Source organism: Syngnathus typhle, linkage group LG20 (assembly GCF_033458585.1).
Source record: "Syngnathus typhle isolate RoL2023-S1 ecotype Sweden linkage group LG20, RoL_Styp_1.0, whole genome shotgun sequence".
NCBI classification, from domain to species: domain Eukaryota; kingdom Metazoa; phylum Chordata; class Actinopteri; order Syngnathiformes; family Syngnathidae; genus Syngnathus; species Syngnathus typhle.
In genome coordinates, this window is record NC_083757.1 from 2,224,989 (window position 1) to 2,237,151 (window position 12,163).

General features: G+C 41.6%; 2 protein-coding genes across 5 annotated transcripts in view; one reads left to right on the top strand and one right to left on the bottom strand.

The window, feature by feature from the left end:
* zgc:63863 (uncharacterized protein LOC393372 homolog) overlaps positions 1 to 5,992 on the bottom strand; it is a 36,564-nt gene extending 30,572 nt beyond the window's left edge. For 2 of the 4 annotated variants that reach the window (XM_061268092.1, XM_061268091.1), the window contains exons 1-10: positions 5,773 to 5,992; positions 5,424 to 5,478; positions 5,156 to 5,286; positions 5,007 to 5,087; positions 4,749 to 4,935; positions 4,486 to 4,587; positions 4,269 to 4,410; positions 4,015 to 4,199; positions 3,736 to 3,842; positions 88 to 3,371 (exon numbers count right to left, since the gene is read on the bottom strand). In XM_061268092.1, the coding sequence (XP_061124076.1) occupies positions 3,193 to 3,371; positions 3,736 to 3,842; positions 4,015 to 4,199; positions 4,269 to 4,410; positions 4,486 to 4,587; positions 4,749 to 4,935; positions 5,007 to 5,087; positions 5,156 to 5,286; positions 5,424 to 5,478; positions 5,773 to 5,827 (1,224 nt within the window). In that variant the 5' untranslated portion in view covers positions 5,828 to 5,992 and the 3' untranslated portion in view covers positions 88 to 3,192. The remainder of the gene's footprint in view (positions 1 to 87; positions 3,372 to 3,735; positions 3,843 to 4,014; positions 4,200 to 4,268; positions 4,411 to 4,485; positions 4,588 to 4,748; positions 4,936 to 5,006; positions 5,088 to 5,155; positions 5,287 to 5,423; positions 5,479 to 5,772) is intronic. The other 2 variants (XM_061268095.1, XM_061268093.1) reach the window with 1 other exon arrangement.
* A 322-nt stretch (positions 5,993 to 6,314) lies between these two features.
* On the top strand, positions 6,315 to 11,556 carry dgat1a (diacylglycerol O-acyltransferase 1a). The gene is made up of 17 exons (XM_061268083.1): positions 6,315 to 6,887; positions 7,420 to 7,507; positions 8,170 to 8,210; positions 8,288 to 8,373; positions 8,675 to 8,727; positions 8,846 to 8,951; positions 9,015 to 9,143; positions 9,210 to 9,284; positions 9,354 to 9,457; positions 9,535 to 9,573; positions 9,642 to 9,683; positions 9,749 to 9,793; positions 9,867 to 9,979; positions 10,061 to 10,126; positions 10,185 to 10,272; positions 10,353 to 10,415; positions 10,534 to 11,556. Exons 1-17 carry the CDS (start codon positions 6,631 to 6,633, stop codon positions 10,672 to 10,674), a joined length of 1,536 nt encoding a protein of 511 aa, XP_061124067.1. The 5' UTR covers positions 6,315 to 6,630; the 3' UTR covers positions 10,675 to 11,556.
* The last annotated feature ends 607 nt before the right edge of the window (positions 11,557 to 12,163 follow it).

Consider the following 12,163-nt stretch of genomic DNA (forward strand, 5'->3'; position numbering starts at 1 on the left):
TCAGAGATTCACCATACGAAACTTCTTCTTGTTACTCTTAATGTGGAAAAGGTTGAAATTGAAAAGTTTCGCTTGCAAAGATCTCACCTGCTGCACCGATGTTCCAAATAGTTTAATTTAGGCCGCGACTCGCCAGACTGCCTTGACAGCTCTGAACACCAATTAAGGGAGTGTCTTTTTTTTAGAAGACTGGTGTTAATGTCTCCATTGGAGCTTTTTATCGCCTTCTTTTCTTTCATTTGAGTGATGCAACGGAGAAACTATTTGTTCCAAAAAAAAACAATACAATAATGCTAGTAAATTCCTATTTAGACTTCAGGCAGGAAGAAGCGGAGACACATCATCAGTATGCAAGGGTTGCAGGGCACACGTGTTGCCTGCGAAGCACTTTGCGACATGTTCTCTGATCCATGACAGAGTGAAGGGCTGAGTTGGGGGAGGGTGACTTGTAAGACATGAGGGCTTGGGCGCAGAATGGATTTTACAGACACAGTCATTTCACTCCAACAAGCTTTTGTACAAAATCTTGCTACCTTTTAGTCATTTCAATTATTTTTGCACAAACCGCCAAATGGAGAGCAAACACAATCCTTCACTCAAATGACCAAAGGGAGCCTGCTACTAGATTCACTGGGAGAAAACTACAAGCCTCATCTTCACTGAAGGCCACTCCGAATTGATCACCAGGTTTGACGATTAAACCCACAACCAACTAGTTGGGAGACAACGACACTACCACTGACCCACAATGCCTGATGTCACTTCCTCCCAAAAAATACATTGAGTATGTAAACAGGCAGACCCCTGGAGCAGCTGTCGTCCCTGGCGAGGGCCGTGTGCTACAAAGCACACGTGCATGCCGCTTTACACACACCTCTACATGCACACATGCAACACAAACACATGCTTGTAGATTTGGAAGGTAACCCGAGTTGGCCTTTTAGGGCACCAACAAGTAGTGACTAATGTTGCAAGAAGAGTGTGCGTGTGTGTGTGTGTGCATGTGTCCCTTGCCAGGGGTGCACAACCCCCACACAAAACTATGACCTCCATTCTCAGTGGATGCCTTTTGACAACATCTGAATTTACGCATCATTTAATTGCAAAGGCAAAGCACCACAGATGCAAACTTGCTACGAGTATTGTTTTTAGCATTAGCGTTCGGTCCGCACTGGAAGTATTATTGATTTGTTCTGACAGGGGCCGACAAAATTGTTAGCATAGTAACAGCATGGTATTACTTTTGATCAAATCCAACCAAATGTCTTTAGAAATGACTAGTAAATTCTTGTACTTAGACTATGATTTTCTCTTGAAAGTAATAGAACTGCAATTCTTTCTGCGGAACTATGAAATCAATGTTGGGCATTTTATATTTTGTACAGAATTGGAGAACAGGTAAAAATGTTTTTTGTAAGTTAACTTACCAAAATAGAGGACAGAAAACATAAGAATACCATCAATCATTGTTTATTCACTGCTTTTCACGAAAGCACCGGTGCAATTTCAGAGGACTACCAATACATAAGAATTCTTTGGCATCGTTGAATAAGCGCTGCAGTAATAAATATTATTTTATTTTTTTTAAATGTTTTTTTTGCTATCCTTTCAAGAAACACTTATTTAAAGCACGTTGGCATAATGAATGTTCCGTACACGTCTTCTTGTTTGATAGCAGGGGCAAGTTTGTCCAAATTTTCAAATATCTTTTGTGCGCCATTATTTTTTAATTAGGTTTCATTTTCACTTTTATTGACCTCAGTAATTCTTAATGGTGCCCTACAACAAAAAGTCAGGCTGTGCGAATTAAAACGATATGTTTGTGCAAAAAAAGCACTGACACAAAATTCAAACTGGCCTGCAAGGCGCTGACTTATTGAGCGCCTAATTAAAGTAATTAACAATAAAAGTCTCTATAAGCTTTCTATTGCAGAAAAGCGGCCAACTAACAAACTAGCTAATGGAGTGACACACTGACGGGGACTGATAATTCCTCAAATTTAGCAACGCTGTAGGAAGTCAAGTCGTGATTTGATATTCAGCAATAGTTTGAGGCACATTGGCGACACCTACAGGACTACTTTTTTTTTTTTTTAGATCACAGCTTTAACAATTTGAGTAGCATCTTCTTGATTATTTCTGCCAGTCGGCAATTGTTTGTAAGGCAGGTTAGCGATACATAAAAGACTTTAGGTAAACTACGAGGAGCTAAATGCTGCATGGTGTTTTTGCCAGTTTTTGGGATTAGGAGCCACATCTTGATTTGTTTTGACGGACTGCAACAGTGTAGAACAAACAGCCCGTCATCAGAGCATCCAACTGGCACGTGTTCATTATGGGGTGCAAAAAAAAACAATAAGTCCTCCACGAAAACAAAACAAAACGGGTGTACACGTTATTATAGTCACCGTTTCAACTGAGCGGAGGGCCAAGCCGACCGAGGCAGGCCAAGGCGAACTTGGGCTAACAGATGCAGCTGGCGCAAGCTTGCAAAAGCTGATGAATATTTCAAAGCAGAAGACGTCGGTACACGGAGCAGACATTGCATTGCTGGGGAAATCGCTACATTGCTAACACACACACACAGCTGTATTATTAATATTCAATTTTTGGATGTAGTAAACGATAATACTCTTGAATGTTCCTCCAAGAGACTACTTTTTCAGAGGAATAAATCCATTTTTTAAATTTTGTTTTCATTGCACGTTATGAATAATTACAATATTTTTGCTCGTCTATGATTAGGGTTAAGTAAAAGTTCTGTTTGGGTACAACCCTGCTTAATATTTCAACGTGAGAGCTTCATGTATTTATTTAGTGGGTGTGTGGGGGGGTGCAGCTCAACAGTTTGAAAACATAAAAATCGACAAATATACAAACGTTTTCTGAAAAAGTCCTATTATTATGCTCGAGTACAATGCAACAATTAATTGTGCACCCCCCGTTTTTCATTCTCTTAATCCACGTTGAGAAGCTTTCAGTTTTTAAATGTTATTTGGCCTTAGGCTATTTGCCCCTTAGGGCACTTTTTGGTTTCCGAGATTCCCGCAAGCGCACTAACATAAATAAGACATATATGGATCACACACACACACACACAGTAATGACCAACCGTGGGACTTTAAACCATGGAGCTACTTCCGCCTCAGATACAGGGTTCGAGTCCTTGCCGTGAAGCTAAGAAGAAGCCCATCAGAAGAGCTGTAACAACGTGTCGGGCGCCCACTCCATGGCCGTCTGGGCCACGGCAAAAATGGCCGCCCCCAGTGTGGCTGACAGCCCCCAGACCGCCATTTTCACCATCCTGCTCCCCTTCCCCCACCGCTGGCCTCCATCCTGGGGCAAAGCTACGTCCAGGCCCGAGTGGCGAGCTGCGGCGAGCACAGAACAAGGGTGAAGAGGAGGAGGATGCGGAGGGGGAGGGATTTCACGCTGCATTTTGTTTTTTGGGGAGGAGGATTTTGAGGGATATTACAACACCAGGAATAGACACACAGAAGAGTAGAGCATTGATTTTTTTTTTTCAGTAGCTCTTATGATGAACAATACTGAGTTAGACTCCATCCATGACTGTGACTTGATATGGAACAAAAAAGATTTTTAGGATCTTAACTGTTAGTATGTGTATCTATGTTCAGTGATGATGATGATGATCTTTTTCAATGGCCTTCTCGCTGACTAAATTAGATGAGCACCACCATTATATGGAGAACTTCAGAATATTGCCATCATTACCTTGTCTGGAAGTGGTGGCCTGAGCCTTGGTGAGACGCTGGAGAACCGAGTCCGGTCTCTGGTGGAAGGTTGATTGTTGAAAGGCCTTGAAGGTGCTTATGGACAAGCTGGAAAAGAACAAAAAATGTGTGGGTCTCGGAAAGCGTCATGCAGTGCATTGGACTTCCTCTTGTCATAGCTCTGATAAAACTGTACCTCTGAAGATGGAAAATTCTTTTATCAATTTCAATGGGATCTATGTGTGAAATGTTACGGTAGTTAGCAGGGGGTGCTTCTAACCTTTTACGAGATTGTAGCGCCGCTCGTTTAGCCAGCACAGCTGGAGGGTAGCGGTTGAACAGGTTTTGGGACTGGCCGATCAGGAGTTCGTACGGAAGGTCTTGGGGGATGCGAGAGAGGAGGTGGTGCACCATGGCCATGTCGCATTCCGTCTGCTTCACCTCCTGCTCTCTGTACAGCACAATCTGGTAGAAAGAAGGATCAACTTTTTTATTATCTCCTCAGAGGAAGGCAGGGGCTGAAGTTTTGCTTACAGTAGCAGCGAGGTAGATTGGCATAATGGGGTGTGAGGCCAAGAAGAAGTCATACAGTCTCAACGTGTGTTTGAACTCGGACAGGACGTGTCCGTACCAAGTGATTAGCCAAGATAGGGCAAAGATGGTTCCCACCTCCGCTCTAAAGAACATCGAAATAAAGAAAATGTATTTAATTGCATCACCCCCCCTCAAAAGAAATTTGATGGACTCGTACCTGAGCAAAAAGTCATGCAGTTCTTTGTCAACTTCTTCCAATAAAGGCATCAGGTAGTTTAAAATGTGCTTTGTGCTGTCCATTGTCGGATCCATAAAGTCCCTGCAAAGAAAAATAAATGTCAAAAGGAGAACCTCTGCCCCTGCTAAAGGACCTCCAAGCCTTAGGAATTGCTGCCATCTACATGTCATAGCAGCACAATACCAATATTTTAAGGGACAATAAAGTTGTAATATTAAACACAAAATAATACTGTGTGCTACCTGAGATGATATTTGGATAAAGTATGCAGCATGGCGATGGCCATACGCTCTCCAACAACCAGCAGCAGCGTAACGGCCACGTCGTGGTAGCCCTGATAGTAGTTGAGCTGCGTGTTGCACCTCAGAACCTCCAGGATGATATCAACAAGCTGCTCTTGGAGTACAGCTCGCTCCGCAGACGGCATACCTGCCAGAGAAGACGAGCGACATGAGCGATTCTGACGTCAAAGTCTACCGTGCCGTTTTAAGGAGAAGGACCTTTTGGAAAGCGCTTCATGGATCTCTTGACATCAAGAACCACCTGGTTGTAGTCCTTGTGGTTCTCTCGTCCATCTTTTCCTGCAACATATCTTGTATTACACATCGTATTCCTTTCAAAAGTACCACACTTTAAATTTGACACTAACTAGGCTTATGTGGAAGATCATACACGTTGACGTTGAGTAGTTTGGGCCACACTTTCCTGCGAAGTTCATTTGAAAGCAGCCCTCCCTGACTGGCCGCAGCCCTCCTCAGGGACTCGATGTCCACCGGATCACTGTGGAATTAAGGGCAAATATTGTTTTGTGAGTGGCCAAGTAAATCACTTAATTGGCCCAAATATTATTCATCAACAACAAACAGTGTATTATTTTATTTTTTTCCACCCATCTATGACAGTGACTAAGTTTCTACCTGTTTAACGCCAGGTGGATCTCAGTCAACTTCTGCTTCTTCCCACAGTTCACTTCTGTAACACAGTGGCATACAAAAGGTGTTAGCAGAGTAGGGCCATGAATGATTTCCTCACTGAAAGGAGTACTTGGATGCAAAACTTTTATTCTGCAAAATCAATTTAGTCAGCCATCTGTTGGTATGGTGCCATACTGCCACGCAGGCAACATTTACAAGCGCGAATTTACGGTAGCAAGGTAAAATTCAAGGGTTACCACGAAGTCAAAAGTTAGTAGTTGGAGATAAAAAATGAATGTGTCCAAATTGTATTCTTATTTTTTGGCTAATAACAGTAGCCCGACCGACCTACCTTTCGTGACAGGTACATTCGTCCCATTTAGTTTGCTTCTCTTGAGCTTTTTCATTACTTTTTAAAATCTTCTTGGCAAATAAAACGATTCTACGTTGTGTCGTGGGCACATGTGCGGATTTAAGCGTTTGATATAAAAACATTTAGCGCATGGTCAAGCTCAACTTCAAATGTGTCTTCCTGTGAGACGTCGACATTACACCGCTGGGCTAACCATTGGTCAAATTGAACCCGTGACTAAAGTCTCAAAGGCGATTGGCTGGTTGGAAACACGTGAACTGTCAAGCGAACTATTTTGTAGTTCTTTGAGGAAATAAGTGAGTTTTGGTAACTTTTCCCTTTAAAACATATATCCCCTATAATTTTTAAGTAAAATAATGTTATTTTGAGAACAGCACAGACTTTTAGGGCATTTATCCAACAAACACTTTACTGGTTGTTTATCGATGCAACATTTTCTTAATTCTACTGACATCTAGCGGTGATATTTATAAAAGCATACAAATGCAACGCAAAGTCAAATTCCTTGCAGAGTCGCCGAATTAGCACCCTTTGTGATTTCGGGGTAAATATTAGAATGCCGATTAGTAAATTGCTTATTGAGCTGTGATAGAATCGGACGTCACCCGGGAGACATGCTCTGTGGAGTGGGGAGGTGGATAAGTGAGATCTGGCAACCCATTTGCTAATTGCACCAATATCTTGATAGCGTAGATATGAAAGACCGCCTCCAGACTTCCAATCGGACTCAACCTCTGCGCTTGTAACCGCGTCACGCGTGTCCTGCTGGGCCCACTGACAAGCAAAGGACATCGGCGGGCCGACATGTCCTGTCAGGTGAACACTGCATGAGACGTAATGAGTGATCGACCTGAGATGAGAGGGCCCGGAACCCGTCAGAGGAGAACCACAATCACTGGCAGCGTCAAGCAGCAAGCCAATGGGGGCAAGTTGCACAGCGGCGAGAAACCACCACCGTGTCCCGGTAAGAAGACGGACGAGTCGGGAAGGCGTCTTAATAGCAATGGGAAAGCAATAAGAGAACCGGGTCAACAGCACGCTGATAAACACAACAAGCCGGAGAGTCCAGTGGACGAAATCAACGAGAGACTCAGGTAACTAAAGACAATCGGACATTCTTGTACTAGATTGCCACATAATGCAGTACTCGACTAGTAAAGTGCGATTTTTCCATGGGGTTGACATCTCTTTCAGTTTGCTATACGTACTGTGTAGCAGCACTTCCATTCAATACATATCTGTAATTTGTAATTCTGCAAATTAAAGGGAGTTGAGGAAAATCCTGATGTACCCAAATGTAGCAAGGACAGGTGTGGAATCGCCACGGAGTGCTTAAACCTCAGGTGAAGTTTTGTGGCAAGTTCAAAATGAATACACAATTGCTCAGTAATGCAATTATTGCATCTATGATTAAAAACACAAGCAGATCCTACAGTTGCATTTTGAAATATGCATTGCTGACTCAATCATACCAAAAAAAAAGACATATCTAAATGGGCAAGTACAAACGTGCACAGTTGTTACAAAATAACTTTTGTTCCAAATATTATTTGGCAACATGTGTCACATTCAGTTTCAACATTTAGCCCATGTGATGATTTTTTTTTTTTTTTTCCCCATATACAGCTGCCATGTCCGACAGGAGTCTCTTCTGAGCTCCGCCAGCGGCTTCAGTAACTACAGAGGAATCCTCAACTGGTGTGTTGTCATGCTGGTGAGTATAGTTGTCATGTGAATTCATATGCTGCAGGTTCAAATTGTTGCCATCGTATAATCCACATCATGCAAGTATATAAACAAGTTAACCATTAAAATGGTAAATAAAACCAAGTAAAACTACTCAACAATCAAAGTCTCCTGATAATGATCTACACTACAGTGCACGACTTTTGTAAACAGTCCCTTTGTCCTCCCTTTACCTTGCCTGACAGGCACCTATAATATCCGTGATCCGAAAATAAAACACCCGCTGTCTATAAATAGGCAGTCCAATTATTAAATGTTTTGTAAGACTCGTCTAAAATTAGATTTTTTTTTTTTTTGTCAAACTGCAGAAACAAGATTTCAGTCCCTCAGACTTGAAGTGGCACCATTTACTCCATTCAGTCACTTGCCCTCTTGAGGCTTGCAGTCTTTGCTAAAGGTTACTAAAACACAAGTCAGACAGCACGTTGAGTAAAAGCAACAGTTGCATCGCAGCTTGATGAACAAACCTCCGACCTTATTCATCAGAAACAAGCGCTGCCATAAATGTTTATCAGATATGTTGGGCGCACCTTGACCTTCTTATTGAGCAAGACAGCAATAAACACCTGCCCCTCAATTGACTGTGATTACTTTGAAACAAACGTGAAAATGTATTTTGGCTTCTCCCAGGTGCTGAGTAATGCCCGCCTCTTCCTGGAGAATATCATAAAGTGAAGTACTATTCAATGATCCATTTTCCCCACATTTGTTGACAATGAATCTGAGTTCAAGCCGTTGTCTTCCTCAGGTATGGCATCCTGGTAGACCCCATACAGGTGGTGTCGCTATTCTTGAAAGACCCCTATAGCTGGCCAGCCGCTTGCCTCATCATCGGTATGACAATTTATCATTGAATTCATGTCTTTGTACTTTATATTTAGGCATTTTTTCAATTTTATATTCCTTTTTTTTAATCTAATCATTTCAATTGTTCATTTTATTTTCTATCAGCAATTCTATATCAACACAGTTCTTTATTAATTCGGTCTATCTCATTTTAAACATGAGTCTTTTTCATCTGCAGTCCATGCAGCTGTTTTGAACAAGAGCTGTCCTTAGTCATAAAGTCAGGTATTCTTGCCAAAGTTCACACTTGATGATGTTTCTTTCTCGCTCTGCTCTGCTGTTTTTCTAGCATCCAACGTGTTCATCTTGGCAGCTTTGTATACAGAGAGACGTTTGGCTGTGGTGAGATCCTGCTCGGCTTTTTAATACACTGATTATTACTGTTATTATATTTTAGGTATTGGTTGTATTTATTAGTTTTAAATTTAAAAAAAGAAATAAAAAAAATTTCTTCTTCAAGGGAACGGTGTCGGAAACAACTGGCTTGATTCTTCACATCTTCAATTTAACATCACTGCTGATTTTTCCTTCCGCGACGGTTCTCACTGTCACCTCCGTTACCCCCGGTAAGTAAAGCCTCAAGTCTTTTTGTCATCTTAATATGAAGTGTCAGTATCTGTGTTTGTCAGTGGGCGGTGTTCTCTCCTTGGGTGTCTACACGGTGCTGCTCCTCAAGCTGTACTCATACCAGGACACCAACAGGTGGTGCCGGGAGATCAGACAAGCCAAAGCCAAAAGGTTGACTCGCTCCTACTCCTGTGAGTGTCGTTAACTTTACGGGTCAGCTCAGTGAGCTGTAGTATTTTAAGCCGACTGATTTCCAGGTCCGTCTGTGGCTCAGTTCAATGGCTCAGCGGTGCACACCAATGTCTCCTACCCTGGGAATCTCACGCACAGAGGTGACACCGATTGTTTTGGTGCCTTTGAAATACTGGAGGAGTAGTCATCTCCCGCTGGTTTGTCCACAGACATGTACTACTTTGTGTTTGCGCCGACGCTCTGCTACCAGCTCAACTTCCCACGCTCGCCCCGGATACGTAAACGCTTCCTCCTGAGACGGCTCTTTGAAATGGTGACGTTTGAAATAACGGCATCAACTAATGGGCCCTTTGGGGGAGTTTGAAACGTGTGCTTTGCTTCTCCTTGCAGCTGTTCTTCATGCAGCTGCTGGTGGGGTTAATACAGCAGGTGATGTTTCTGCCGCCAAACACAAATGTTAGTTCAATAAACTAACGTGATTTGTTTTTGTTTCCCAGTGGATGGTTCCGACCATACAGAACTCCATGAAGCCGTTCCAGGTAAGATGTCAAACACAACAAGTTGTGTTGTGTGACTCTGTGACAATTGTTTGTGTGTCACACAGGAAATGGACTTTTCCAGAATGGTGGAGCGACTTCTCAAGTTGGCAGTGAGTGTCTTAAAAACGACACCGCTTCTTAAGAGTCTCCTTCCTAATCTTTCTCTATTCTCTGTTTCCTCAGGTTCCCAACCATCTGATCTGGTTAATCTTTTTCTATTGGTTCTTCCACTCATCCATGAACTTTGTGGCTGAGCTGCTACAGTTTGGGGACAGAGAGTTCTACAGGGACTGGTGGTAAGTATGAAGATCTTACAGTATATTCCATCTTTAAAAGGTACTGTACATACTGTAGATACAGAAATGTCATTCGTGCAGGAACTCTGAGAGCGTCACCTACTTCTGGGCCAACTGGAACATCCCGGTTCACAAGTGGTGCCTGAGGTGAGCGGAGGCGTCTTTAGGAACACCTAGCAACGATCTAACTATGTCGATTTTGTAGACATTTCTACAAGCCAATGCTGAAGAGAGGCGTCAACAAGCTGGTGGCCCAAAGTGCCGTTTTTATGCTGTCTGCGTTCTTCCACGAAGTAATTGCCATAAAAAAAAAACTTCCCAGTTTTTATTTTCACTTTTCTCGTTAACTCTTGGATTTGGTTGTGTTCCTCAGTATTTGGTAAGCATCCCTCTGAAGATGTTCCGACTTTGGGCCTTTATGGGCATGATGGCTCAGGTAAGGCCAAATGGCAACTATTACTAGACGTCAAATGCGATTGCGGAGGTTTATTAGTTGTGTTATTCGATTTTACGACAAACGGATGTGCCGTCTTCAGCCCTCTTTTTCTCGCCAGGTTCCCCTGGCCTGGTTCGTGGGTCGCTTCCTGAACGGCATCTACGGCAACGCGGCCGTGTGGATGTCACTCATCATCGGCCAACCGGTGGCCGTGCTGATGTACGTGCACGACTACTACGTCACGCACTACGGCACATAGCGTGGACCAACTCGGGTTTGTCAATCAATGGCCAAAGATGGGAAACGTGGACTGAAGGGGTAAAACCGAATAAGCAAAACAAAGATTTTCTCAACTACAAACAATGCAAGCTTCCAAGTAAACGATGTGGAATAATACACAGCTTTTGTGTCTGTAATGCTCTGCCATCATTTATATTGACTATTTTTGGGGGTTGTTGTTGTAATGATTTTCTGCAGAGGTTGAGCAACCGGGAAATGCTTTAGCACTTTACAGAGATGCATGCACTTGACTTGTTTTTGCCATCCGCTCTACACAATAAACCAGTGTTTCCCGACCTTTATTGTAACAAAGAACAAAATTTACATATAAAAACTATGCACTGGCAAAGATGAACCATGATATTTGCAATGAATAAATATTTTCTGACCAACTCCTTCACTGCCAAAACTCAATTGCTATGGATGTTTGACTTTTGAATACATTTCAAGTGTAATCAAATCAATTTGTCACAATGGTTGGGAGTCACTGAACTGAAACAGTTTGAAGTTGTTTTTTGTCTAGATGAGATGGAGGCGTATTTTAATCCTAAACATTTCAGGGAAATAAAACATGTCAGTGGAAAATAATGCAGGAAGGCCGGCATTAACTTGTAAGGAAGAAAGTGCCTGCTTGTTTTTAAAGTTTAAAAAAGGGCAAAACATTTGTACCTTTGCTGCACCAATAGAGCTTTAAAAACTAACCATTGTAACTTGTATTTCAGAGAGTATGCACAAAAAGATGTAGATTGGTTAAACTGCCTTTAAAAACACATCTGTATTGTGTATATAGACAAATAATATAATATGCCAATTGAATGTTTTGTGTGTTCAATCCAAATTAAAAATGTTTTGGTAATGCAAATGCGTGTGTGTCTCATTTGTATAATATTACAACCACTCAAGGTCTTTAGATAATCATTAATGAAGGGTTGAGCTCATTTTGAACTACCTTCCTTTCATTTTTGTCCAGCGCTTTGGAATGACGTCATTATTCATTCGTTTTAACATTCAAACTCAAACTGTCAAGGCAATGCTTCACAAAGAGACCAAATCCGGATTTGGCACAAAATTAAGTAAATTTAGTTTTGCACGAAGAGAAAGCATTAGAATTAAATATTTGCTTTTACGATAGTTGTTACTTTTTAAAATGTTGCACCGTGAATTTTTGAGGATTAAAATACATTGCACAAAGTAAGCTTAGTTAATTACTTTCATACATAAGAGAAAAATGTAATACATGTTTGTCTGTTATTTTTATCTAGGGAACACAGAAAGATCACATGTAAACAGTTTTATAAACATTTAACTGGGTTTATATTTTGAACATGTACGCTTTCATTTTAAAGCATTTGTTCCTTATTTCTTTTGTACAACTATGCACTTTACAATTAAACGTTTTCTTTTACATTAAATAAGGTTCCCACTTTGAATTATTTACGATATAATTAAAATACATTGAAATTGTTATA